Below are 24,375 nucleotides of genomic sequence, written 5' to 3' on the forward strand. Positions count from 1 at the left end.
GATAGGCTCAGTTAGGAAAAAAAAAAATTAAAAAAATCCCAGCTCTTCACAATGATTGCAAATGGAAGTACTTACAGACCAAGCTAGTTAATGTTTCAGTAGTTGATAATATTTTTGATACTTCACCAGTTTGCAAAGACCATATAATTTGTTCTCACCCATACTTTTTGAGACTTCTTGGAAACAGAACAAACAGCCCTTGTATTAAGCTCTGGGCACTGTTCGCGTTCATTCCCCTTAGGATAGTTCTAAGTTGTCTCATGAGGGATGAAAAGGCAAGTGTCAGACTAAGCAGTAATCAGAGGCTTCCTTTCCTCGATGAATTCTGAATGGCTGGAAAAGACTGCAGACCTGATTTTAATCCTTCTTGCACCACAACAGCTATGACATGGTAAGAGGAGGAGGAATTCATTAGGTGGCTGTCCTTTCGTATCTCAATTATTAAAACATTCTGACTGTGATTTTTGTGGTGTGTTATAGTAACATAGCTTTTCAAACACTACTATCACAAAATTAAAGCTGTGATTTTTAAATTTTTTTTAAGTGGGTAAATATCCTGAACTCAGGCTAGAAGTGACATTTCATACTTGATTTGCCTTGCCTGCCTAGATTTTGCAGTATTTTTTCATGTCAAAGTTATAGCTTGTCAGGCGCTCTGAACAACATGCAAGTACAATATATTACAATGAAGCGGGAAAAAAAGTCAGCCTGTCCTATGTGCATTTTCCTTTTTCTTCAGGCTTACCTTCCCCAATCCAAAAATTTATGCTAAATCACTTGACTTTGTTACCACAAGGGGTTTTTGTATGTAATGCATCTTCACATAATATAAGACCACTCACAGACCGATTTTTCAGAACATGAAAGTTAGTAGAAGCTGCTGGCCCTCTTTTAATATCTGCAGCCTAATGTTTATAAACTAAATGGTTAACTTTTTATGTGTTTGCTTTTGCAACTAAGTTCAGCAGCAGGCATTTAATTTTTTTTGCTTTACTTCTTGTTCCATAATAGAATCAAGATTATTTCCATCCCTTGCTTGAACTTGCCACTGCTGCATTTCATTAACTTTCTATTTGATGCAAATTGTTTCTAATTAACATGCTCCTAATAAAGAAAAAAGCATTCTTAAAAACCTGTGTGTGGTCTGTATAAAAATAAAATTTTGTTCTTAGCTGTGAAGACTTGTACCATTTTATGACCTTTTTGAAACTGCTGCTGTTATTATTCTGTTATTCCTATAAGTGGTGTATTTCAGAATGAAACCCTTTTTATCTGTACTATAATTAATAACCAGAAGTAGCTTACTGAAAACATAGTAAGGCAGGTGAGGACATGATTAGTTATTGAGAGAAAGGAACACAAATTAACCATACTCAGAATTTGGTCTTTAAATGTTCTGACTTTTTCATTAAGTCAAGGGAAATATTAAATAGCTTCTATCTTTGTGGTATGCGTTGTCACTGTATCTGTGTCAGTTTTTCTCCCTTTACCTGCAAAGGAGATGATACGATTTGTTAAAAAGGAAAAAAAGAAAAGAAAGAAAAAGAAAAAAGGGGGGGAGGGGGAGAGAGAAAAAGGAAGAAAAAAGAAAGGGGGGTGTGTGTGTCTGTCAACTATGTCCTTGTGAGTATAAGAAAATTTTGGCCATTATCATAAAGCAGTATAACATTTGAAAGTGGGGAATCAAGGGCAGTTTCGTGAACGTGTCTGCCTTGTGTTCCTATATATAAGGAAACTATATAGGAAGGAAGGAAAATGCACACACACACTCACATAAACTTTCCTTATATATATTCTTTTTTACAACTAAAAGGAGATATATCTATAGGTACAATAATCAGAATAGGACATTGCATGAGTTCAAATTGTGCTTGTAAAAATTTATCAAAGAAGTTGACCAAATCTGACCACTGAACTCTGTATTGTTATACTAATTGGAAGAAATAAAAGAAAACAAGGGGCCTATGGCCTTAGAAAGCAACTTGTCAGTGAGATGGAGCCAATCTAAATCCGACTGCAAGCAAAAGCAATTGTTCAGCCCTTCCTCCCTTTCCCAACTCCGGCAGCACGTTGCCCGTGCTCCTTTTTGCCTGTGCTACTATGTGTGTGTCCATGCCGTGGAGAGTAATTGTCTCCTGCTCCACTTCCTTCACGTTGTTAATTTTTGTCCGGGTGAGTAATCCTCTCTGAGTTGGGGCACGAACTCTGGTGCCAGCATACGAGCATCAGTGGACGCGTACAGCTGGAGGCCACAGGACCACACCTTTTAGTGGCAGTACGGATTTAAATCAAATTGAAAGCAGTATGAAAAAGCAGCCCAAGCTTTACACACGTTGTGGCCGCTGTAACCACAGTGTTCACTGTAATAAGAGGAGAGATTTAGACAAATATGCCACTAGGCTAATTAAGGGCTCTTCTGCTAAAGAGGCTTTTGTCTCAAGCTTTAGTTCTGGAGGTCTGAATGTAGCCACCTACTCCCTCAGGTTTTGGCTTGTTCTTAGTTTTAGCTCTACAGCTATAAATACAGCTATATATATAATAAATAGCTACTATAAAACCACAGTAACAAGACAAATTTTAAAGTCTTGGTTAAGATTTTGTTTTATTTTCATTTCTACAACGGTATGATACATGATGTGGGTGCTCTAGTTTTGGCTTTCAGGTTTTTTATGATTTAAAACTGTTTAGGGAACAAATTATAAACGTTATTTTGTTCTGGCCATTTCTAGCCAAGATTTCCGTGACAAATACTTTCAGGTGATGGATTTAACTTAGCAGAAAAAGATATTACGACTATTAGAGTCAGTGCTGAGCTTTTCTACAATAGTAGAAGCTGGATGTTCATGTTCATGAAGCTGGATGTTGCTCATACCAGGTTCTCTGAAATACAAAGGCTGGTTTCAGTTAAACTTCTCTTGTCGGAAATGGGAGCTGCATGTTTCACTCTAAAAGCAATGCTGGACTGACTGCTTAACAGTAATTGTGAATGATTATTAGTAATTTGAGTAGGCTTTCAGAGTTTTGCAGGTCTAGTGTCTATGAAAACATCTATTGGTGTTTCTTTACATTAGCTGTGCCTGTGTCTGGAAATGCTCATGAATGTCTGAGGTGAAGCAGTAAGCCTGCGCTTCCATGGCTCTTGCTGATTTTTTAAATCTTTGTACTGCTTGAAATAAATTAAATCCGAGTTCTAGCTTGACTATTACACTTTACTTTTTTCCTTGCTTCATTTTCCATCCTTTCATAAATTGGTAGGGATACAGTGCTCTTCCACATTCATAGCAAGCTGAACAACACCTACTATTAAAGCTGGTTTGAATTAAGTATGTTTTCCCGAAATTTGATACTGCAAGATTGCTTTTTTCCCATTCACCATTATGTTGTCTGTATTTTTAGTTTTTTCTTTAATGAAAAGGCAATGTCTTGCTTTTCAGAGTTTTCCAGGACATGGTCAAACAGTCCCCTTATCGTTATAGAACTCTTCTCATAAAATAAACGGTAGCAGAATATTTAGAAAATACACCCCAATTTCTGCCTAAACTTAAATGTCACATGGATTTTTGTATCCTAAATATTCCATTGCATTCACTTTCATGTTATCTCATGCTCTGTAACATTAACAAAATGGGCCATTGTTTTCATATTGCTATTTATTTTTCTCTTTAGCTGTGTGCTGCCCACCTGCCAACCCGATCAGAGGCACCAAACCACTATCAAGCGGTATGTCGGGCTCTGTTTGCTGAAACAATGGAACTGTACACTTTCTTGGCCAAAATTAAAAGTGCAAAAGAGGTAAGCAGTCTGAGAAGGTTTTCTGCTTTTGAGCTCATTACTGTGTGAATTAGGCTTACAAAATCACTTCTGTGCCCAGCCAGTAGTGAATGTCAGATGCTTGAGGAAATTATCTGTAGTGTTCAGGGAAAGCAGTTCTACAGCTGAGGTTTTTTTTCTTTTGGCCTATAACCATTTACAGATGCCTCGTAGAAGTTGTTATTAATTGCAACTAGTCTATTTGGGAGTAAAACAGAAGTTTTTCTTGGAGGGTTACACGTTGCATATATGCATCCATTCCTGCAGGCATGTATGCAATGTATTTGAGTCTAAAAACTTCTCTGGTGTTTCAGGGATGTTGTGAGGTGTCAGAGCTTTGCCTGTTGTTCCTCAGCTCCTTCTCATGCCTCGTCTTTGGCTGAGAATTATCTGAGATTCTTCTTGGTCATATTTTGTCCCCAGTCAGCAGCTTCCCTTACCTTTGATGTATGATTGGCTTGTTTGTCTGTCACATAGGCTTCACAGCAGAGCCAACTTGAAAAAAAAATTCCGCCTGTGGGTCATGATGCTTACGTTCACTGCCTGCTTGGCTGTTAGTGTTGACTAAAAGGCCATCCTATGAACCACTGCAATTAAATGATCTGGCTGAAGAATAACTTCGAGGGTGGGCAGATGATTTTTAATCAAGATAGTTTCAGTGATCTGGCCTGCAGAATAGCTCCATAACAATGGTATTAACACAGTGCGGGTATTGGTTACATGGGAAAACTGGTGGGAGAGGGGAAAGGCAGGAGGGGAAACATGCTTCTTAAAGCTGATTTCTTCACTGAAGCCAACTTGTCAAGTAACAACGCTTTCATAATTTTTCTTTTTAATCAGTGACTGAAGGATTTTCTTTTCTTTTGTAAGTCAAGATCTACAGTACCTTTGAAAAGCAGGATAAGATTTTACAGGCTGATCTGAAAGTTTTGCTGCTGAAAGAAGCAGAGCTGTTCCACCCACGCACACATGCTCCCACTGTTCTCCTTCCTCTGATTCTGGGAAACAAACACAGCAAATACCAAACAACAAAAAAAAAGAGGAGTCATTCCTTGTCAGGTTAATGTGCTGAATCAGCTCATTAAAGGGTCAGATGAGTCTCAGAGCAGCACAAGAGAGCTTTTATCCTCACGCTGGTGGTGGAAGATGCAAACCAGTCAGAGGCGTAAAGGACTGGTGCTCTTTCCTTTCTGGTTGAGATGCATCCGTCCAAGGGGGAGAACATTTCAGAGATGTTTTTCTGTTGCCTGTGGTCAAGTTTCACCTCCACTTTTCCTCCAGTCCTACTCAAACCAAAAGCAATTTTTAAACTGAAGCAGTATCATACAAGGGTTAATTTTGACAGTGTCAGCATGGCTAAAGAGCCACTTGTTTTCTGAATTGCCTGTGTTTATGGTTCATCTGCATCCAATGCCCCTGATACAGAGAGCAGACAGGATACAGTATCTCTGTGCTAAATCTGTCTCCTGAACCTTGAAGTCTTTAATTTCCCATCTTGCCTTTTGACTGCTCCTTAGTGTTCTGACCACCGGATATACTGACTGGGGACAAACTAACAGCTATTGCAAAGTCCATGTTGAGGCTCAAAGATAAGACCCTTTGGAGTTTTTTCTGCTCGGAGAGGAATTATGTTTGCAGTAGTTCTTGAATATTTTGGCCACAGTAAGCAGTAATAAGGCATGTCTGTTGTCAATGTAAAAGTAAAATATCGTGGGTTATAACCATTTAAAATCAGATCTTAACAATAAATTTTTTTTATTAAAAAAATAGAGGAGTGTTTTGAATTTGCAAATTATTTAATCACCTTGTAATTGGACATAAAAACCCAACAACATCTGATCACACCATAGAGCATACTATGAGTTAATCCCAAATGAAAGAAACCATTTGCCTCTCAAAGGCTATTAGGGATTGATTCAAAGCACATTTAGGTCAAAGGAAGTAATCCTTGTAGATGGAATTTTGGCCCTACTAAAATCAGTAAGACTTTTATTGCTGCACCTAACCAAGGCCAGAATTTTGATCTTTTGATTTCATTTTACTCTGGATCAGTCCCCCGTAGGCATATGAGAAGTGACCAAGAAAATTATCTTACAAGCAACTTCAGGAATCTAGTACTTTGGGTTTATGATGCACTTGATCCTTGCTTATAGCTTTTATCCAACTATAGATTTGGAATGTATTTAATTTTCAAAATAAAGTAACATACAAAGAAAAAAACAGGTGTGAAGAAAATACGAGGTGGAATGCTGTAAATTTGTTACACCGTTTTAAAATGACCTCTGTAGTTTATACTTGAGGCAAGCAGGAATCTCATGATCACGATACGTTTGTGCCAGTAAAAGCTGTGGTATTGTTTGTATGCTCTTCTCTCTTGCAAATACATAGAAGAATCTTAATTCATGAGGAATACGCTTAAATACTATTCAAGTCAATAAATTTGTTTTTCTTTTCCTTTTGTTAATGTCACATGAGTATTGGGTATAAAGAAGAGAAACACTTAATACTTCAGTAAGGACATTTTGTTGTCATGAATTTGTGGTGATTGCATTGGCAGATAACTGGGGAAAAAAACCCCAAGTTACATATATCAGCTCCAATTAAAAAAAACTTACACTGTGTAATATTGTGTTTGTGACACTAAAGATGCCAGGAATTTTAAACTGTTAATTTATTTTAAAAACTGACAGCTTAATTTGGAGATCTTCCTTTAGAATCCCTCAGACTTAGACACAGTTGTGGATGTGAGATCAAAATGAAGTTAAAAACACTAGAAAGGGGGAAGAATCCTCTAAAACTACTTAAAATAACTTTCCTATGAATAAAAATTACTTTGAAATTCCTTGGATTCCTTCTGGGGCCACTGGATGGCATCTGGGTATCTGTTTCCCAGGTATATGAAGTTCATAGTTTTTGCTCAGTAGCCGGTTAAACAGCCAACTTCACTGTAGTGGAAGAGGGAGAGTTTTTATCTGCAGAAACTCACTTGCTAGGAATGGACCAAATCTGACCTATCTTATGCTACAGCCCAGGACAGGTTTAGAAGGGAAATAAACTGAGAGAGAGGCAGAAAAAATATTGCTGTGATGCTGTTTTCAATTTGGCACTGTAAAAACTTGTCAGGATTTTGAAAGTTAAAGGATTTCAGGAGGGATAGATCAGGAGGGATAGGCCTATAGGGTTGTAATATGTTTTGTTACTCATATACATACACTGAGTAGTCACATGCTCTCCAGTCATGTGAACATCACTGTCATATAACAAATGGAGCGTAGTTTCAGAAAGGGTTTTACAGGCCTGTGTTTGGGTAAGTGCATTAATCAGAAATGATGAAGCAATGAGTGAGTTGTTCAGGTCATCTCAATGGATGTCAAATAAAATGTTTTAGGCACTTTGTCACATACTTTATGCCATGTGGTTTTTATTTCCAGTCTGATTCCCTGTGTATGAAAGGTCAGCAGTAAAGCTGACTTGCAGACATGAAGATGGTACTTCCATTCTTAAAGAGAATGAAATGTTTAATGTAGTGGATGCACAGGACAGTACTCAAACCAGCGCCGAGAAAGGTGTGATACTACTATTGCAACAGTAAAAAAAAAAAATTTAAAAAAATAGAGTAATAGTAGTAAAAATATGTATTTCTGTGGAGTAGCAGCAGCAACTCCAAAGGTAAGGCTGAAATTCAGTTAACTAATCTGATCTAATTTTGCATCTTTTTGCAACGTGAAGTTTTTTTAGCAAGTTTACTGGGGTGGTTTTTCAGCTTGCTGGCAGCATCTGTATGCTGCTTGGGCTCTGTGAAAGGTGCCCTTGCTGCAGATCCAGTCTGGGTACCATCTGCTGCCATTCAGAAGTGGTCTTTTGATGGGCAAAGACCTAACTGTGTCCTGCTGTTGGGCAAAGACCTAACTGTGTCCTGCTGTTTAAGCATTTATAGCCGATGACAAAAATGGAGTACAGCTTGTTTCTCATCTCAAGCAGCGAGCTTTTAAAATTGCAGTAGGAAAATTCCACAAAAAGGGGATCTCTCCCTTTGTTTGTTTTTGATTGTGTGTGTGGAAAAAAGGTCAACAAGATGGAGGAAACGCATGCGTCTGTGGCGAGGGGAAAGATAGATTGAATATCTGCTAAAAATGGACCTCATGTGAAAGAAAAGATTCATCTTTTTCAGGTTTATCCAAAAGTCATTGAGATCACCTTTGCTGGCACCTAGACAGAACTGTAGGCACAAGTAAGTGATGTCCATGAGTTAAAGCAGATGTTCCTGCTGTGGAGTATCTGAAAAGGTCATGCACGTTGCTCAGAAATGGCACCAAGTGTGACTGAGAGAGACAGGGAGAGACTATACAAGCATAGGAATGGAGAAGGTGCTGCTCTGGATTGGACCGGGGATCCACCTGGTCTGCTATCCACATTGTGAACCTGCTTTATTGAGGGGATATCTGCCCCAGTTCTCCTTCAGCTCCCTGTTACTGCCTAGTCTTGCCTCTTACTGGAGTTAATGCTCCACGTGTGCTTAATGGCTGAGTGAGCCAGCAATGTGCCCTTGCAGCAAAGAAGCCTTACGGTGTCCTGGGCTGCACTGGCAGGAGTGTTGCCAGCAGGTTGAAGGAGGTGATCCTTCCCCTCTGCTCAGCCCTGGTGAGGCCACAGCTGGAGTGCTGGGTCCAGGTCTGGGCTCCCAATTATGAGAGAGACGTGGACATACTGGAGTGAGTCTAGGAATGGCCACAAAGATGATGAAGGGACTGGAGCATCTCTCCTATAAGGAAAGGGGGAGAGATCTGGGATTGTTCAGCCTGGAAAAGAGGAGGCTCAGGGGGATCTCATCAATGTATATAAATAGCTGAAGGGAGGATGCAAAGGGAACGAAGCCAGAATCTTTCCAGTGGTGCCCAGTGACAGGACCAGAGCCAATGGGCACACCCTGAAACACAGGAGGTTCCCTCTGAACATCAGGAAACGCTTTTTCCCTGTGAGGGTGACCAAACACTGGCACAGGTTGCCCAGGGAGGCTGTGGAATCTCCATCCTTGGAGATATTAAAAAACCGTCTGGACACAATCCTGGACAACTGGATCTGGATGGTCCTGCCTGAGCAGGGAGGCTGGACCAGCTCACCTCCAGAGGTGCCTTCCAACCTCAACCACTCTGTGAGTCTGTGAGTGGTGCCAGTAAATGGTGATGCCAGCCTGTAGCAGAGCTAAGCATTCATGACTGGGCTGTGGGTGATCAACTCCACAAATGGCACAGCTGGTGCTAAAAGACACCACATGATGCTGGCCAGCATAAAATACAACAGGTGTCCAGTAGGCAGATGTGTCTTAATCTGCCGCAGTAGGTTTGACTCATATCTCAAAAATTTTTAGAGATCGATTTACACCCTAAAGCATCAAGATTAATATTCCTTCCAAACTAATTAAGACTGTGTATTTTTATAATTGCGTACATCTTCGATTGCAGAGAAAGTCCATGTTCATCAAAAACTCATCCATAACTTCATTATCCACAGTATGCCTTGTAATTAAGTTTTTGGTAGAATACAGATAAAGCTTCCAATTTATAATCTTCATACTGTTCTTTTAAGTCGTGTCACCTTTCGTTTCTGTCCTTCCTGATGTAAAACCACAATCCTTTCATAATTCTGCCTGGATCTGTTTCAATCTGATCTGTATGAAAACATAAACATACACATTCTAATTAAGTACATGAGTAGAAATGAAATTGTACCTTTCTTTTTTTCCTAGTTTCATGCCATGCAAAGACTCAATTGGAAAGCAGTTAATTAAAAAAGTCAAGTGTTACTTTCCATTTAACATAGCTATACTGGTGTATTATTTGTACAAAATATGATAATAGAGGTAGTTAATACGTACCTAAACAATGTTAATGGCTAACTTAGTTTGGAAATACGGTCATTAGCCAAGTTGCTCTTAATAGTCTTGTGACTGTAAAAGCTGTTAAATACCCTGCTGCTTGGATTTTCAGAAAGCACAGCTGGAGAAAGAAATGGATTCACAAACTTTCTGCTTATAACTTCACTTGTGCCTACACTTCCAGGCTTCCAGTGGCTCCACTTTTGCAACTGTGGTGTTGTCGTCAGGCTTGCAGCCCCATCTCGATCTGTTTGATCCCTCAATTTAGGACTCTAATAAGTAAGGGAAAAGGCTGCTGGGGTGTTTTTGTGGGGGCTTTTGTTTATTCTGAAGTGATGCAGGCACTGTCACTCAGTAAGTGTTACATGCACTTGGTTTGGGGTTTTTTTGCCTCTTCTTAAACAGATATGTTGAGCAGCATGGTGACTATTGCCCTTTCTAGAGCTGAGCAAAGTGCATCAGCCCATACCACTATATATGAAGAACTTTGTCTGATATCCACTCGAGAGGTTTTCAGGGACTGATTTAACTGATCCTATTCCCATGTTTGAATTAAATGGGATTTGGATCTTTTCAGAAAACTAGAGTAATGCTGCTGGCCGAGCCCTTGGAATTTAAACCCAAGTTGGATAGCTGAATATATAAAAGCAGTTTTTCCCCTATGTGTGGGTTATGTATTTTTAAATTGAGCCTAGAGATGCAAGAATATTTTATTAGTTTTGCAGATAGCAGCATAGGAATTACTTACATCAGTGAACAAATGATTCCTAATTAAGAATGTAAACTGGGAACTGCAGTAGACTGTGTTCTGCAATTGGTGAAAGGCAAAGTCCAGATCTGGATTCCCGAGAATACTGTCTTGATTAAAACGTTGCGTTTTAGAGAGCATTTTGTGGAAGCAAGTCTTTGACACTGTGCTGACAAGTGTCTTATATAAACTCCCATCTGTCACCAAGCACAGGAGAGCACGTCTCAAATGTGGGACGTGCAGCAGCAGCAAATCAACTGCCTGCTTTTAATAGTGCAGCAAGAGATTTGAAGACATTTGGTATTTTTATTACTAGCTTTTGTCACAAAATGCAGGTTTTTTTAAAAAAATGGCCAGCTGCTGTAATGGTTTAAAAAAAACTAAAGCTGCTGAAACACTCGCTTCCTACACATCCAACCCTCATTTCCTGAATGAACACGCAGGCTGGAACAGGTGAATCAGGTCTGTGGTATGGGTCTGAGGTTCTGGGATCATTTAGAAAAACCCTTTTAAGATGTTTCTGCTTTCTGAAATGGAAACCCATTTAGGCCATGTATTTATTATACTATAATAGCTTTTCTTACGCTGTTGTCCCAAGGGTAAGTACAAGTGGCTACAGCCGCTGAGGTTACTCGCAGGTTTTAGATCACAGTTAAGTTCTGACAAATGGTCTCTTGTATTGCAAATATGTTGGTTTCCGTAATTTACGATTGAAACAGATGCAAAACCCACTGATGCTGGCTGGGGGCACGTACTGGAGGGGAATGATAATGTTTCATTTAGTCTAGAAGTTTAAACATTATCATTTGTCACAGTGAATTTATTCCTTCCTAAGCAGCACCTGACAGGGGGAGAAGAGTTAAAGAAGCCTTCCTAAGCACTGGCTGCAAGGATAGAGCACTTGCTGTTTCTTTTTCTCCCCAATCCTCCAAAGCTTTCTAACTTCTATAATGATGGAAATTCCTTTCCTTTCTACTGTTCTCCACTAATTGCATGGTGAGCTGCATTTAGGGGTCTGAGCTGGGTGCTGGGGAGGGGAATGAACTATCCCTATGAAGTGCGGGTCTGTGCTGGTATGAGGGAAGCAGCTGGAGCACTTGGCTAGGATGGAGAAGAGTAGGAGCCCAGCTTTGGCAGTAGCATGTGCTTGTATCAGCTCACTTAGATCATAAAACTGCACTGTGAGAGTCTTACCTCTTGGCTGGCTGGTTTTGCTCTTGAAACTCTGCAGTGTAGCCAGCATCACTACACCTGTGCTTTGTCGGGTAGAAACTTCCCCTCTAGCTATGTTCCAGAGAAACTAATTAGATGGTTGCCTTATTTGGAAGATCTTTCAGCTGCTCAGGATTTGGGTTTTTTTTTTCCCCTTCTTATTTTCTGCTGTTAAGAGAAACAGGTCGTAGTCTTTTAGCTTCATGAAATATTTATGTCAGTCAAAGGCATGAGCCTTTGGGCATAAATGAGCCCAGTAAACTGTATGGTAGGGAACATGGGTAATTGCTGCAAATCTTGTTGAACAGTTGAAGTAAAGGTTAAACAGCTGGAACATGTTAATTTTTTAAAAATTAATGTGTACCTTCCAGTGTAGAAAGGAGGAGCAAATCTGACAGTTGTGAGCTCATTTACTGAAGTAAGCTTTTTGATTACAAAGAGGAAAAGGAGAAAGTATCAGAATGATTTTATATTTTGCAGTTTATCAATAAATGTTAGCAGTTTGCAAGAAAGCAAGTAATTTACAGTTCACAGATACTGTATTTGAAATGATTACTGCAACTGTATGATACAGAAAAGAAGAAACCCTGGATGGCAAAATACACATAAGTGAGCCCTTTATGTTACTCGTTCTTTCCATTTTTCTTTTTTTTTTCTCTTGGAAAAGTGTGATTGCCTGTAAGTGTCAGACTGACTGCTGACCGCAGTGACAGCACCAACACAAGTTTCCATAAAGACATTCTTTCCCAATTGGGTATCCTGTGGTGATACTGCAAGTTATGCCAAAATGTTCCCACATTCTGTAGTGTAGGTGATTTGTGGGTTTTTTTGGTCTTCCTGTAAATTATGTTCTTTATTTTTATAGGGCAATGGTAGTATTTCTTCTTCAATATGAAAGCAAGTGTGTTACTTAAATAGGACAATAAATAACCCATCTGCTTTCTTTCCAAAACCTCTGTGGTGGCTGACTCACATGTGCTCTCTGTAACCAGGTTTGGGAAATGCTTGCACCCTGTTAAATGTGCAAGTTAAGCACTCTTCCAGTGCTTCTGTTTCTTGCACTGAAATGTCAGCAGTTTTGGAACTACTTCCAGGAAAGAAATTTTTTACAAAATACGCTTATTTTTAAGTTTTCTAGGAAGCTCAAAAGCTGAATTGAGACTGGTTGTTCGGTTCCATTAAAAGAAGAGCTTGAGTGCTTAAAAGTGAGAAAAAGATTTTTGATAAAGAAATACATGTCAGACCTCTGACCTGTTGCTTTAGTCTCATAAAATAAACAAGTAGTTAGCAGAGGATTTAACTGTCCATTTTGAATATATTAGTGAGTACTTAGGAAACAGATCAAATGAAACATCGTTAAAGATTTCCTGGAGAACTCTCTGTAAAAGTGGAATGGAGTATTGAGAATTTGTTTGTACTGCTGATTCCAGAACATTTCTATACAGAAGTGAACCAAAAAATAGCATTTTGGGTATGCAGTTGTTGATGTCTATAAGATCATATCTGTAAAGCCGCAGCCTTTTAAATCTTTTGTTTGCATTTGTCTGTGTGTAAGCCTGCCTATTGTTTGGTCTGCTGTAACTTTTAATCATTTTTTCAATTCTTGTTAGTATGAAAGCTTTTTTTTGGCCCCTTTGCAGACAATCTTTTCCATATTTGCATGATCTGGTCTTGTTCATAAATAGCAGTTTTTAACATTGAAAGATCTGTTTCTCTTCCTTACATGATTTTATTACTCAGATTGCAGAATCTATAACCATGTTATACAGACTACTTAATTTCAATATATGCAAGTCTGTCACTATTCAGTTTAAAGGATTTTTCATAGTTTATTTCTCCTCACAACTAACTTTCTGGGAATTTCTCCTTCTACAAAAATGAACTGTCTTGAATTCAACAAGTAACAGTAATTTTGGTATGAATGGGATCCTTACCAAGTTGGTAAAGTTTTCTGTGTTGTAGCTTAACAGACCTGCTAGGTGGTTGGGGTTTTTTCTGTGCATAGCCCAATTTTAGGAATATTAAAATTTCTATGTATAGTTTTTCCTCTGGCATGCTATTATCTGAAGTACTTTCATACTCAAATCTTAAGATTTTTTCCAGCATTTAAGGTCTACTTTTCAATTAAGAGAAATGTATTCAAATAGTATTTCAAGTTACTTTTACAGTATTACTATTCAAGTCATAAAACATTCAGTAGAATACCCAAACAATATAATTCAACAGATGTCAAAAATTAAGCTTCAGTTTTACTTGAGAGTAATGCCACCATTCATTTATTGACTCATTTTCTTTTCATTGGCAGAATCTGAAGAAGATTCAAGAAATGGACAAAGAGGCAAGTGATGAATCCAGCACGGATCTTGATGACTTAAAAAATGCTGACTGGGTAAGACAACAATTGAATAGTGATTCAGCATCATTACTAGTAGGTTATATTTCTTCATAATGCTTACCTAAAGTTGTTTGTTTTATGTTAAACTCAGTGTCTGTTCTTTTAACATATGAATTAATAGTAACTCATGACAAGTTAGGACCAAACGGAGTCTCAGCCTTCCTTTGCAGACAGTTGAAACAATACAAGTATCCAAGCATTACATTTTTGCTTTAGACTGTTTTCATGGAGAAGTTTTTGCAATTTAAAAAGGCTGGACATTTAGTCAGGTGTCATGCTGACTGCCCTTCAAAGGGGCAGCCAGGCATTAGGCAGAGCCACCAGCTGAGCTTCTCCAATGATGAAAGAAAAATGTAACAGAGAAGCTCTTAACAGAAGGAAGCTTATTTTATTTGCTAGTTACTATCCTTGCCAGCTTGTAGAGGAATATTGTGAGGTTCTTAAAAGTACTTGATTTCAATCTTCCAATCTTCTATCCACCTCCTGTTCTTCCTCCTCTCCAGCCATTCTCTCTGCCCAGAAAATGAGAGGGAGGTGTTAGTGTGTGGTGCTCTTAGAGGCAGAGCAAAAGGAAGTTGGGTACTGAGAGGATATTGCTAGACCTTAGGATTTGGAGTCCATTCCAAAATTTCTATCTGAAGAACAACTGCTCGGAAATCTTGCAAGAAAGTTCTGGGCCTAAGGGAAACAAAGTTTTGGATTCAGTCACTGTTCTAATTCACATGGTATTAGCTATAAGTCTAGAAATTTTTCTGAAGTGCTTGACGATATACTTGAAATGGAAATATAGATGTATGATATGAGAATTTCAAATCCTTTTTCTGTATTATCTTAGAGATGAACATCACTTGAGGTGAGACTCTGCAGTCCTGCTGAGTTGCAACAAAGTTTTGTTACGTTCATGAGGATTAAAAATAGGCTTATATAAAATAAAATGGGTTTTGATTGATGTGTTAAAATAGTAACAGCTGTACGTATTTGGTGGTGTCCTGAAAGGGGAATGAACAACTTTGGTTTAATCTGAGGTGGCATTCAAGGGTAAGGTATCAAATAAAATTTTTCTCTCTTTTCTCTTCAGGCTCGTTTTTGGGTACAGGTGATGCGAGATTTACGGAATGGTGTTAAACTTAAGAAAGTTCAAGAGCGTCAGTACAACCCACTCCCAATAGAATATCAGCTCACACCCTATGAAATGCTGATGGATGATATTAGATCCAAACGCTATACCTTAAGGAAGGTCATGGTGAGTCAAGAAAATCACTAGAATTTGTCAAATCTGAAATATTATTTTCCTTTTTTATCTTCTTCTCTTTTTTTCTGAGAACCTTGAAATTACGATTTCAAGTAGATAGTAATGTTCATGGGTTTTATATGGCATCTTAAATTTATGTAGTACATTGAGGGGAAAAACATGAAACCAACAAATGTTGTGTATTTTGTATTCCGTATGGCAGGCATTTAAAATTCTGAAAGACATACCTAAATATCATATGCTTGAACAAATGACTTGTGTTGGTTTTACGATAACCTTAAGAGTCATATCAAAAGTCCTGTCATGCTTTCCACTGAGAGATTGTTTTAGGTGTTTCTTATTGGGAAGAACATTTATCTTGACTTACAACATAATTTTTGAAATTCCAGAATGTAAAGTGGTACCATGTTGTTACATGAGTGATACTGTGATGGGAAAGGAAAACCTGCAGTGGTTGAAAACTTATATTACCTACTACCTATATTACAGTGTTTGAAAACTTATGTTACCATGATCCGTTATGAATTTTCAAGGAATACTCTATGGAAAAAATCTTAAATCTTCAATTTGTAGAAGTTGAGCTTAATTATTTTCAGCATATCCTATTGCTGCTTTCAAGTCAAGACAATATGTCAAAGCAAGCTGGAGAGTGTTGATGGGTCTCCTCCTCCTAGATACTCATAAAGGTGCATGTAAGATTGACTTGAGGCACTCTTTTTATTAGGACCCATTTGATATTTACTGGTGTTTCGTTGTTCTTTCTTCCCTTTTGGTTTATATTGTGTTCAATATTAAGATGTTCTTGATAAGCTAGCAACTGATCTAAAGGGCTCCTTATCCCCAGTAGAACATTTTAAATGCCTTTTTCAGAGGCATGTATTTGGTTAATGTCAATATTTATACCTTGCACTTACTTATCTTTGCCTGTTATTAGTTACAGTGGAAGCATTGTCTTAGAATATTCAGTGTTCAAATGTATTTGCTTTCCTGACAAAACCTCACACAACCTTTGTTAGTGAGAAAGCTGTGATTCCACCAGAAGAATTCACAGATGGGGGGGGGGGGGGGGGGACACGACAAGAGAGACAGAAAGCGTGTAGTTTGTTCTGTCAGAGATTATTAGAAAAAAGAATAAAGGAGGAAAAAATTGGAACAACTACATGGGGAGCAAATAAATGAGTTCTGTTACAAATACAAATGCCTTTTATGTATAAGCTGAAAGTACTTTCCTAATCAAGATCTGGATTTAGACTATCAGATTGTATTCATTTTCTGCAGCAGATGTCGCTTAAATGGTAAATCAACAGGGTAAAATACATACCCAGGTAATGATGTTATCTGTCTTTCTGCTAACAATTCAGAGACCTGTGCTAAGTGTTCCTACTACCTGCTGCAAAAGAGGAACAGTCCCCTCAGGACCTTGATTACTGTATGCAATCAGGATAGTAGTTTTGTTTGAATGGGAACCCCTGGGTCATCTAATTTTGCTTTTGTCAGACTAGCCTTTAATTCACCTTCTCCTGAACAAGCTCCTGCCTCTTCAGAAGAGATTTTCTTCATTATATGGTAGGTCTTGGAGGCAGAGCTGCTTCTCTGCTCATCCAGGCTCTCACTGTATACAAAATCCCTGCGAGTATCTATTTTTGTCTTGCTATCTTGTCTACTAGGTAGATTGTCCAAAGTGACCTCTGGGCATAAACATGCATTGGGATTACAATCAGCTGCAGGTACACAACCTGTAGGGCTGTCTGTGATGTAATTGCTGGCTTAGTCTGACAACTGCTAATGATATTGTGTTAGAAAAAGAACTTCTTTCTTATTAGATGCCTTAAATTCAGTAACTTGGACTCTGCTGCAGGGTCTGCTTGAAGAATGTGCAAAGTATGCACAGTAATAAGAGTGCAGCTTGACATGAAATGTGTGGAGCCTGAAGGATTCACATTGAATTACAAGTTTAGTTAGATCGCATAAATACAGCATCTTTTAGCTGACTCTCATGGGTCCAAGTTGATTATACATACTCCCATCAGAGAAAACTGTCGTAGTTCTTGAGAAGAGGAGAAAAGAACAAGAATCCTAAACCTGAGATTTAAGGCAGCCTGGAAAAGATGGATTATGTTTGTTTCTTTCAGTCAAAATGGATGTATGGCAAAATTTTTATTAAAAGCAATTTTTGCTTTAAATTTATAGGTAGTATTTTTAGACTTAGTAGCTTGTGAAAATGCATATGCTACTAATGATAACGAGAGGTTAAGTAAATTTTTTAAGTAAATGACATGCAACATGAAGTCTTTACTGTTCTTTTTATTAATATAATGCTATGTTTAAAAGAGTAGCTTGATCTGTCCCTGACTGCTCAGTACTCTGAGTAGAAATTAGGAAAGGAACAGATACTCCTATTAGGTGCATTACTTAGGAACTACTTTGGTGTTTCAGACTATCAAAAGTGTTAGCAGATGCCAATAACTGGAGCTGTCTGTTCTCGCTCATCTTCTGTCATAGTGCAAATATTCAAAATGTTTTGAAGATGTAAAATGTCAAATTCTGAGCTTTTTGTAAATATCTGGTTTCATTAGTTTCGGTGACGTTGGCATTTCTATTTCAGTACATACGAAAATAATTTCAGATTTGTCATCTCTCTATCCCAGTGCAAGAGTCCTTGTTTCTGTGGTTGTTACGGGAACGAGGTAACTTTCATTCTGGCATTTTATAATCTAAATGTCTACCTGGAGAGATTTAATAGCATTTTTCTCCTATGGAGCACTCACTCTCAAAAAGTTAAAAATTGTGAATATTGGTAGAGTCAACACTTGGAAACAGGAAATTTAAGAATTAAATTACTCTTACAGGGTTAATTTTTCTTTAGTATACATATGTGTTAAGCTACAGCTTTTAATTCCACCTTGATTCACAGTTAGCTCTCTTTCCTGCCCACCTTCCCCCACAAGATGTGCAACATTCACTATATTTCTTGATCAGTACTTATTGAACAGTAGCTGATAAGTCTTATGTTACTTATTCAGTGCATGGCTGTCAAGTACCTTTTATGTAGTATCCACTTGGCATTACATTGCATTAACAGTTAAATTCTTCATAGGTAACAGTGCTCTTGTCTTCGTATCCGAGCTCTTCACAAATACCTGTGATGCAGTGCTATTAGCTTGGCCAAGGGGAATTGAGGCATATAGGTTGAAGCGACTATTTCCAAAAATATCCAGTAATTTGAATGTCTAATCTGAGAATCCTGTGGCGTGGTTGTTCAGGTATTTTTAACAAAAATTATTTATTTCTTTTCAGTATTTAGCATCTTACAGTACTTACATTAATTGCAATAACAGCTGTGCATGGACAGTATTTTCGTAAGTGAGTTTTCAGATGTTTCAAGCTGGACGTAGAGAACATGAGGAAAAAACTTTGACCAGTTTGTCCAGCTGGGCATGGTAGAGTCTGTTGTTCTCTTATGCACAGGTCTGACTTAGTTTTACTGAGTGGTATTCAGCTGCTTTAAGCAGGGAACTAGCCTTTTTCATTTTCTGCCTTCGTCACCTGTTTCTGCAGAAGTTTAGGAGTGATCCTAGGTAGAGCAGTGAGCTTTACAGTTCCTAATCATACTTTAGGAGTATTCAAAGAAGGAGTGACTTTGTGTAAGTACTATGGTTATCATATGGTATCATAAACTTGTATCTATAATAGATGTGCAGGAACAGCGGGGTGAATACAGTGGCATACGATGTGAAGTACCAAAGCACTTCATTCTTGGACACTGCTGCTTGAGCTTGCTGTGTGGTGTCAAATACAGACTGTGTAACAGCTATGTTAACAAAAGCACTATACTGTCTGCATAATGAAAGATGGCAAATATATATCTACTTATAATACTTTAATTCACAACAGAACTTTATCATGAGCTGTTCTGGAAATGATGTAGCATGCCCCCTCTGTTTCAGTGTCCATGCAATCTCATTTTAAATAAGAATTTCTAGATCGTACAAACAGTATCAGTTTCATGTTGCCTTGTTGCCTATGATTTAGAGATAGCACTCTCCTAATTAATGCTGTCACCTTTTATAGTGAGATAAATAAATGGCTGAGATAATTGAATGTCAATGGTAGGTGATGTAGTTTTTGTGAAAGTTACATGCAATGCACTTCTTGCTTGGGATCACCATTTTTAAAGCTCAGGTTTCAGCCAAAGGTTACTAAGTACCATTTCCAGCTATGTTTTTTAAACTGCAAATCCATATTTGTATATTAAAATGTGACCGTAGCAGGTTGTGAGTGAGTAGATGATTACATGGTAATTTTTCTGTGCTTTTGCTGTTTAGATCTCTAAATTTCTGGTTGATTTTTATAACTATTGGTTATGCTTTCCCCACACTGCCTGTTTCAATGCACACTGCTGTACAAAAACCATTTTATACACATGAAGACTTAGGATAGTTTTACAGTGTTTTGAGGTATTTACTTAAATACTAGTTTGCCGTTGGGGCCAATCTGGTATGTGTTGGTTGTTTTTTTTCCCCTGCATGTATCGTGGCTGCATCTGTACAATATATCTCCAATTTAGACTTTAATCAAGAGCCATGAATTTTAATTAATTAAAAGTAAAAGATGTAAAAGATGCATGTGAAATTGCTCATTACAGAGAGAGTTAGTTTGAGTAAAGCAATAGATCTAGTGTGGACAGAGAGGATAAAAGCTTCCCTTCAGTGACTTTCCTGGCAGCATCTGGTTTGGGCACCAAGTATTAGAAGGCAGGTTCTGCCACTGGTGCTCCTGCTCTTGGCTTCTTGTCTGCGAAGCATCCACTTGCTTTGCCACCAGCTCCCTGTGTATCCTATGGAAAATCAGTTAAGCAAATCTTATATTTCTCCTTTTCCCATCAAATGGGAATACTGATACTAATTATACCCTGGTGGCATTAAGTCAGGGCATAGAGTGCCCTGAGGTGAAAGGCTCAGAGCCATGTATTATTTATTTCCTATTGTCATGCCAGAGGGTTGTTCCCCAAGGCTGCAGTGGAGATTATCAGTTTACAAAATGGCTGTTCTCATGGTAATAACTCTCAACTTCAGCTATCAACTTTGACATCTGATGAACAGTAACCTGGGGAAGAGATACTTCTCATTTCATTAATAATCCCACAAAGCATGATGGCCTCAAAAAATTGCTCAGTCTTTAAACAGAAGGAATTAATCACACCACTTAAAATAATATTCTCCTCATCATAGAATGTCAAATCACCATTTAATATAAACCTTTTCAATTTTAATTTTTTTGCACTACTTTTAGGAAGGTGATGCATGTTGCAGAGTTTAGCAGCTTGGTATTCCGTGCCAAGCTGTAAGAAATTCGCTCTAAGGAAGCTAAGGAGGTGAGGGGTTGAACAAATGGAATGTGGACCATGTCTGGGGTAGGATACCTCCAGAAAGAGACCCCAGGAAAGCAATGAAATGTTTCCCAAGAGGGCCTCTGCAGCTGCTTCCTTACCGGGAAGGGATGAATTTTCTCTGGGAGGCTGTGTCTCTGCCTCAGCCTGGAAAGAGGGCATGTCTGAGGTGAGCAGAGCTTATACGGAAGCTGCATGGCGTTGCTGCAGTTCAATTAGGCATCATATTGAGGTGACCTTATGGGCATTTAAACTCATTTTTCTGACTGCAGCATTCCTTCTGGTTAGCAAAAGCGCATGGGATTTGACAAACCAGAGCTGTGTCTTTACATACATTTTCTGGCTACAGAGATTGTATGAATAGAGTCTCCCAAAGAATGATGAGCAAACCAACCCTTAAAAAAGAAAAAAGAAAAAAAAAAAAGTGCTGAAATTTGGGACATTTGGTCTAAGAAATATAGTGTCATAGGAATTTCTGTCAAATTGGAGGACAGGACTGATAGCCAGCTACTGTATAGTGATAGAAGGTACCAGAAGGTTGTATGGCATAGGATGCTCTCTCGTCCCTGACAGTGTGCTTGAGCACTGTGCTGTATGAAGACTGAACCTGACAGGTGGATTTTTTTAAGCAAATCCATACACTAATTCCCAGCTTACAATTTATAAATTCTTCATATGATAGGAAAACTTCTGTTGCCTTCTTTTATATCCTGTACATACAGTGAATTGCTGACTCTTTCCTGTGATGTCTTGTATGCAATCTTATGTCTAAATGAGGTATCAGAGGAAGAAATGTCTGTCTCTCTGGAGAAAACCAACCAAACAAGCAAACAACCTTCACCCAGCCCCTTTTCTACAGAACTATATGATTTACAGTGAGGAAATACACTTCCTATACTTCCAATGGCATGCCATGGCATTCTAGTGATTTACTTTCTAGACATATTAACAAACTTCATTTTACACTTGAGTAATCTTTAAAGTGCATGTGAAGGGGTAGCTATGAAATCATGCTCAGGGCTTCCCTCTCCTTCTGCTGGCATTTACACACAAGGGCACCTCTGCATGGCCAGAGCAGCAGAGACAGTTGGTAAAGACAAAAAACCAAGGGGAACATATTTTTCATCCATCGCTACAAGCAAGTCATTGGTGAATGTGCCAGATCTAGCTTTGCTTTCACATCAGTGCTTGGGAGATGGTAAGGAGATCAAGAAAACTGGGGCCTTAAAGAGCATCCATGTTTTCTCAGAGGCTAAGAACAGAGTGTTAGAGACTGTGTAATGGTTGGCAGTGAGATATGGTTCAAATTGGTGTTCTTAAAAATGGTGTTGGCAACTTTTCCTCCAAGCATGATCCAGTCTTTGTCTGCATTCTCCCATAGACACAATTGCAGCCTTGACATTTGATTTCATCATTTCAAAATCCTAAGTATTGCTGATTAAAGCTGCTGCAGCTGTGGTTATTCTGCAGCTATCTGCAAAGCTGAAAAGCTGTTATCTACATATTTGCTTGCCTGTCCTCTGCATATGGATTGTTGCTCTGCTCAGGACTGGTGGGGTTTTACATCTGGTGCAGGTGTCAGAACACTTCAAGCTCTGTCAAGGTTGTTGTGAGTTTTCAATTGATCTCATCATCTGCATGAATATGAATGCAAAACATGGAAATACATATTTCACTTTCTCCTTTCCAGGTCAACGGTGACATTCCACCTCGATTAAAAAAGAGTGCCCATGAAATAATCCTGGATTTCATCCGATCGCGACCTCCATTAAATCCTGTATGTAATCCAGTGGGCTTCATTCCTAATAGAAATGTGGCTTTTTAAAGCATGTTTGTGTCCAGGGAATATGTTAAATATTATGTTTTCTGACATGGGCTTTCAAAAATCTTGTCTTCTGTATATAAAGTGATCTCTTAAAAGAACTGTGTAGTATCTTGCACCTACCAATTAATAGCTGTTATTACCAGCAGCCCTTTATCTCTGGGAAATCATGATGAATTGGGGAAAAATACAATCCTCTTTCCAATTTACATGAGTTTTACAATTGAGTGCATGTAAAATCATATCACAACATTCCACATTTTTTTCCAAAAAAGTGTGAAATCTACTTTCAAGGAAGCACTGTTTTATGTAAATATGATTGTCTTTATGTCCTAAGGCCTCGGCAAGAAAACTGAAACCAACCCCACCACGGCCACGCAGCCTTCATGAAAGGATACTGGAGGAAATCAAGGCAGAGAGGAAGTTACGTCCAGTCTCACCTGATGAGATAAGGCGTAGCAGGCTGGGTAAGCACGTTGCTAGTTTTTACCTGCAGCATCCACAGAAAACTTCCCACATAAGAAGCAGCAATATTAGCGATGCCTGTGCAGTTGTCATGGAAGATAAAATTATTCTCATCCCTTCAGAAAAAGAAAGAACCTACAGGCTTTGCTAGGGCTATGCAATCTTTGTGCTAAGTTATATTTAAAAATAAGATACTGTATGGTTCAGCTTGATTCCCTTCAAGTTTTTAATGTAAGTATTAGATAAATTTAATGGTATTATATGGCTTGTTGCACATGACAGTTAATGTTAGATTTGCTCAGAATGGAATGGGTATTTCTTCTCCCCAGTGCAATATTCCTTACATATCTGCAAGTATTCTTTACATGTCTGTTTTTAATTAATTTTATTCTCTTTGTTTCCTGTTGCTAGCATCATCAACTTCCTTATTTTAATTTAAAAACTGCTTTTATTTTGTTTGCTGGATCTATTGTTTTTATTTTGAATGTAAATCTTTGCTTCATTTTGTAAGTTATGGAACATGTGTTTGTATATATTTTCAGTGGGCAAATAATTCAGACTTGCACTGGAAAGCATTTCATTTCTGCTGTGTATATTCAACAACCCACTATGAAATTATACAAATACTATGCTTTCCAACAATCACTAATTTGCATTAGTTCAAGGTTCTGATGACAAAAGCATGACAAATACAGTCTTACATTGTGACTTGCATTTCTTTAAGAGCATGGTATTTAATTTTATCACAAAACCTGAGCCAGTTGGAGTTTTGAAGAGCAAAAGTGGCATCTGATGGCTGAAAAGCATGAAATAATCCATGTATGTACTCCCTGTCTCTGCTTTTTGTAAAATATTTGTACTTGCCACGTGTGCTTAAAGGCACTGGTCCAGATTCAAGTGGGTTGTGACAACCCATTGTCTCCAGAGAAAAACAATTTCATCAGTCTTGCTTTGTTGCATTGTTTTTGAACTGCTCGGTAGAGTTTGGTGAATGCTTGGGTGCATTTTTAAAAGCATGGTGTTTTGAATATTGTTTCTTTGGGCCTTCCAGTTTCTGGTTTGGATTCAGTTTATGCTTGCTATATCAGTTAATGTTTCTAATAAGCCTAGACATTTTTCCAAATGTGGGAAGCTTGTAAAAATGTGGAACAATTCCTTACTTTTCTTTCAGACATTCAGTGTCAGTATTTTAAATGTTCTCCATCTGGGAACTGTCATGTCCTCTCAGGGGCAGCAAATTTGGTCTAACAGATCTTCAAAATTTCTGAATTATATAAATGACATCAAACCCATTTAGCAAACAGTTTCTAAAAACAATGTTAAATTTTGGAGTATTACTGGTTAGGACTTCCTGGGCTGATTTCAGGGCATGGCCTCCAATGAGGGATACCTGTCTTCCACCAATTC

The 24,375-nt window shown here is 38.3% G+C and overlaps 1 protein-coding gene across 4 annotated transcripts in view; it reads left to right on the forward strand.

Moving 5' to 3' along the window:
- SPIRE1 (spire type actin nucleation factor 1) overlaps window positions 1-24,375 on the forward strand; it is a 132,826-nt gene that overhangs the window by 78,114 nt on the left and 30,337 nt on the right. For all 4 annotated transcript variants that reach the window (XM_069778934.1, XM_069778935.1, XM_069778937.1 and 1 more), the window contains exons 4-8: window positions 3,667-3,792; window positions 13,951-14,034; window positions 15,119-15,283; window positions 22,372-22,458; window positions 22,841-22,970. In XM_069778934.1, coding sequence (XP_069635035.1) covers window positions 3,667-3,792; window positions 13,951-14,034; window positions 15,119-15,283; window positions 22,372-22,458; window positions 22,841-22,970 — 592 coding nt within the window. The remainder of the gene's footprint in view (window positions 1-3,666; window positions 3,793-13,950; window positions 14,035-15,118; window positions 15,284-22,371; window positions 22,459-22,840; window positions 22,971-24,375) is intronic.

This window comes from Haliaeetus albicilla, chromosome 3, assembly GCF_947461875.1.
Source record: "Haliaeetus albicilla chromosome 3, bHalAlb1.1, whole genome shotgun sequence".
NCBI lineage: Eukaryota > Metazoa > Chordata > Aves > Accipitriformes > Accipitridae > Haliaeetus > Haliaeetus albicilla.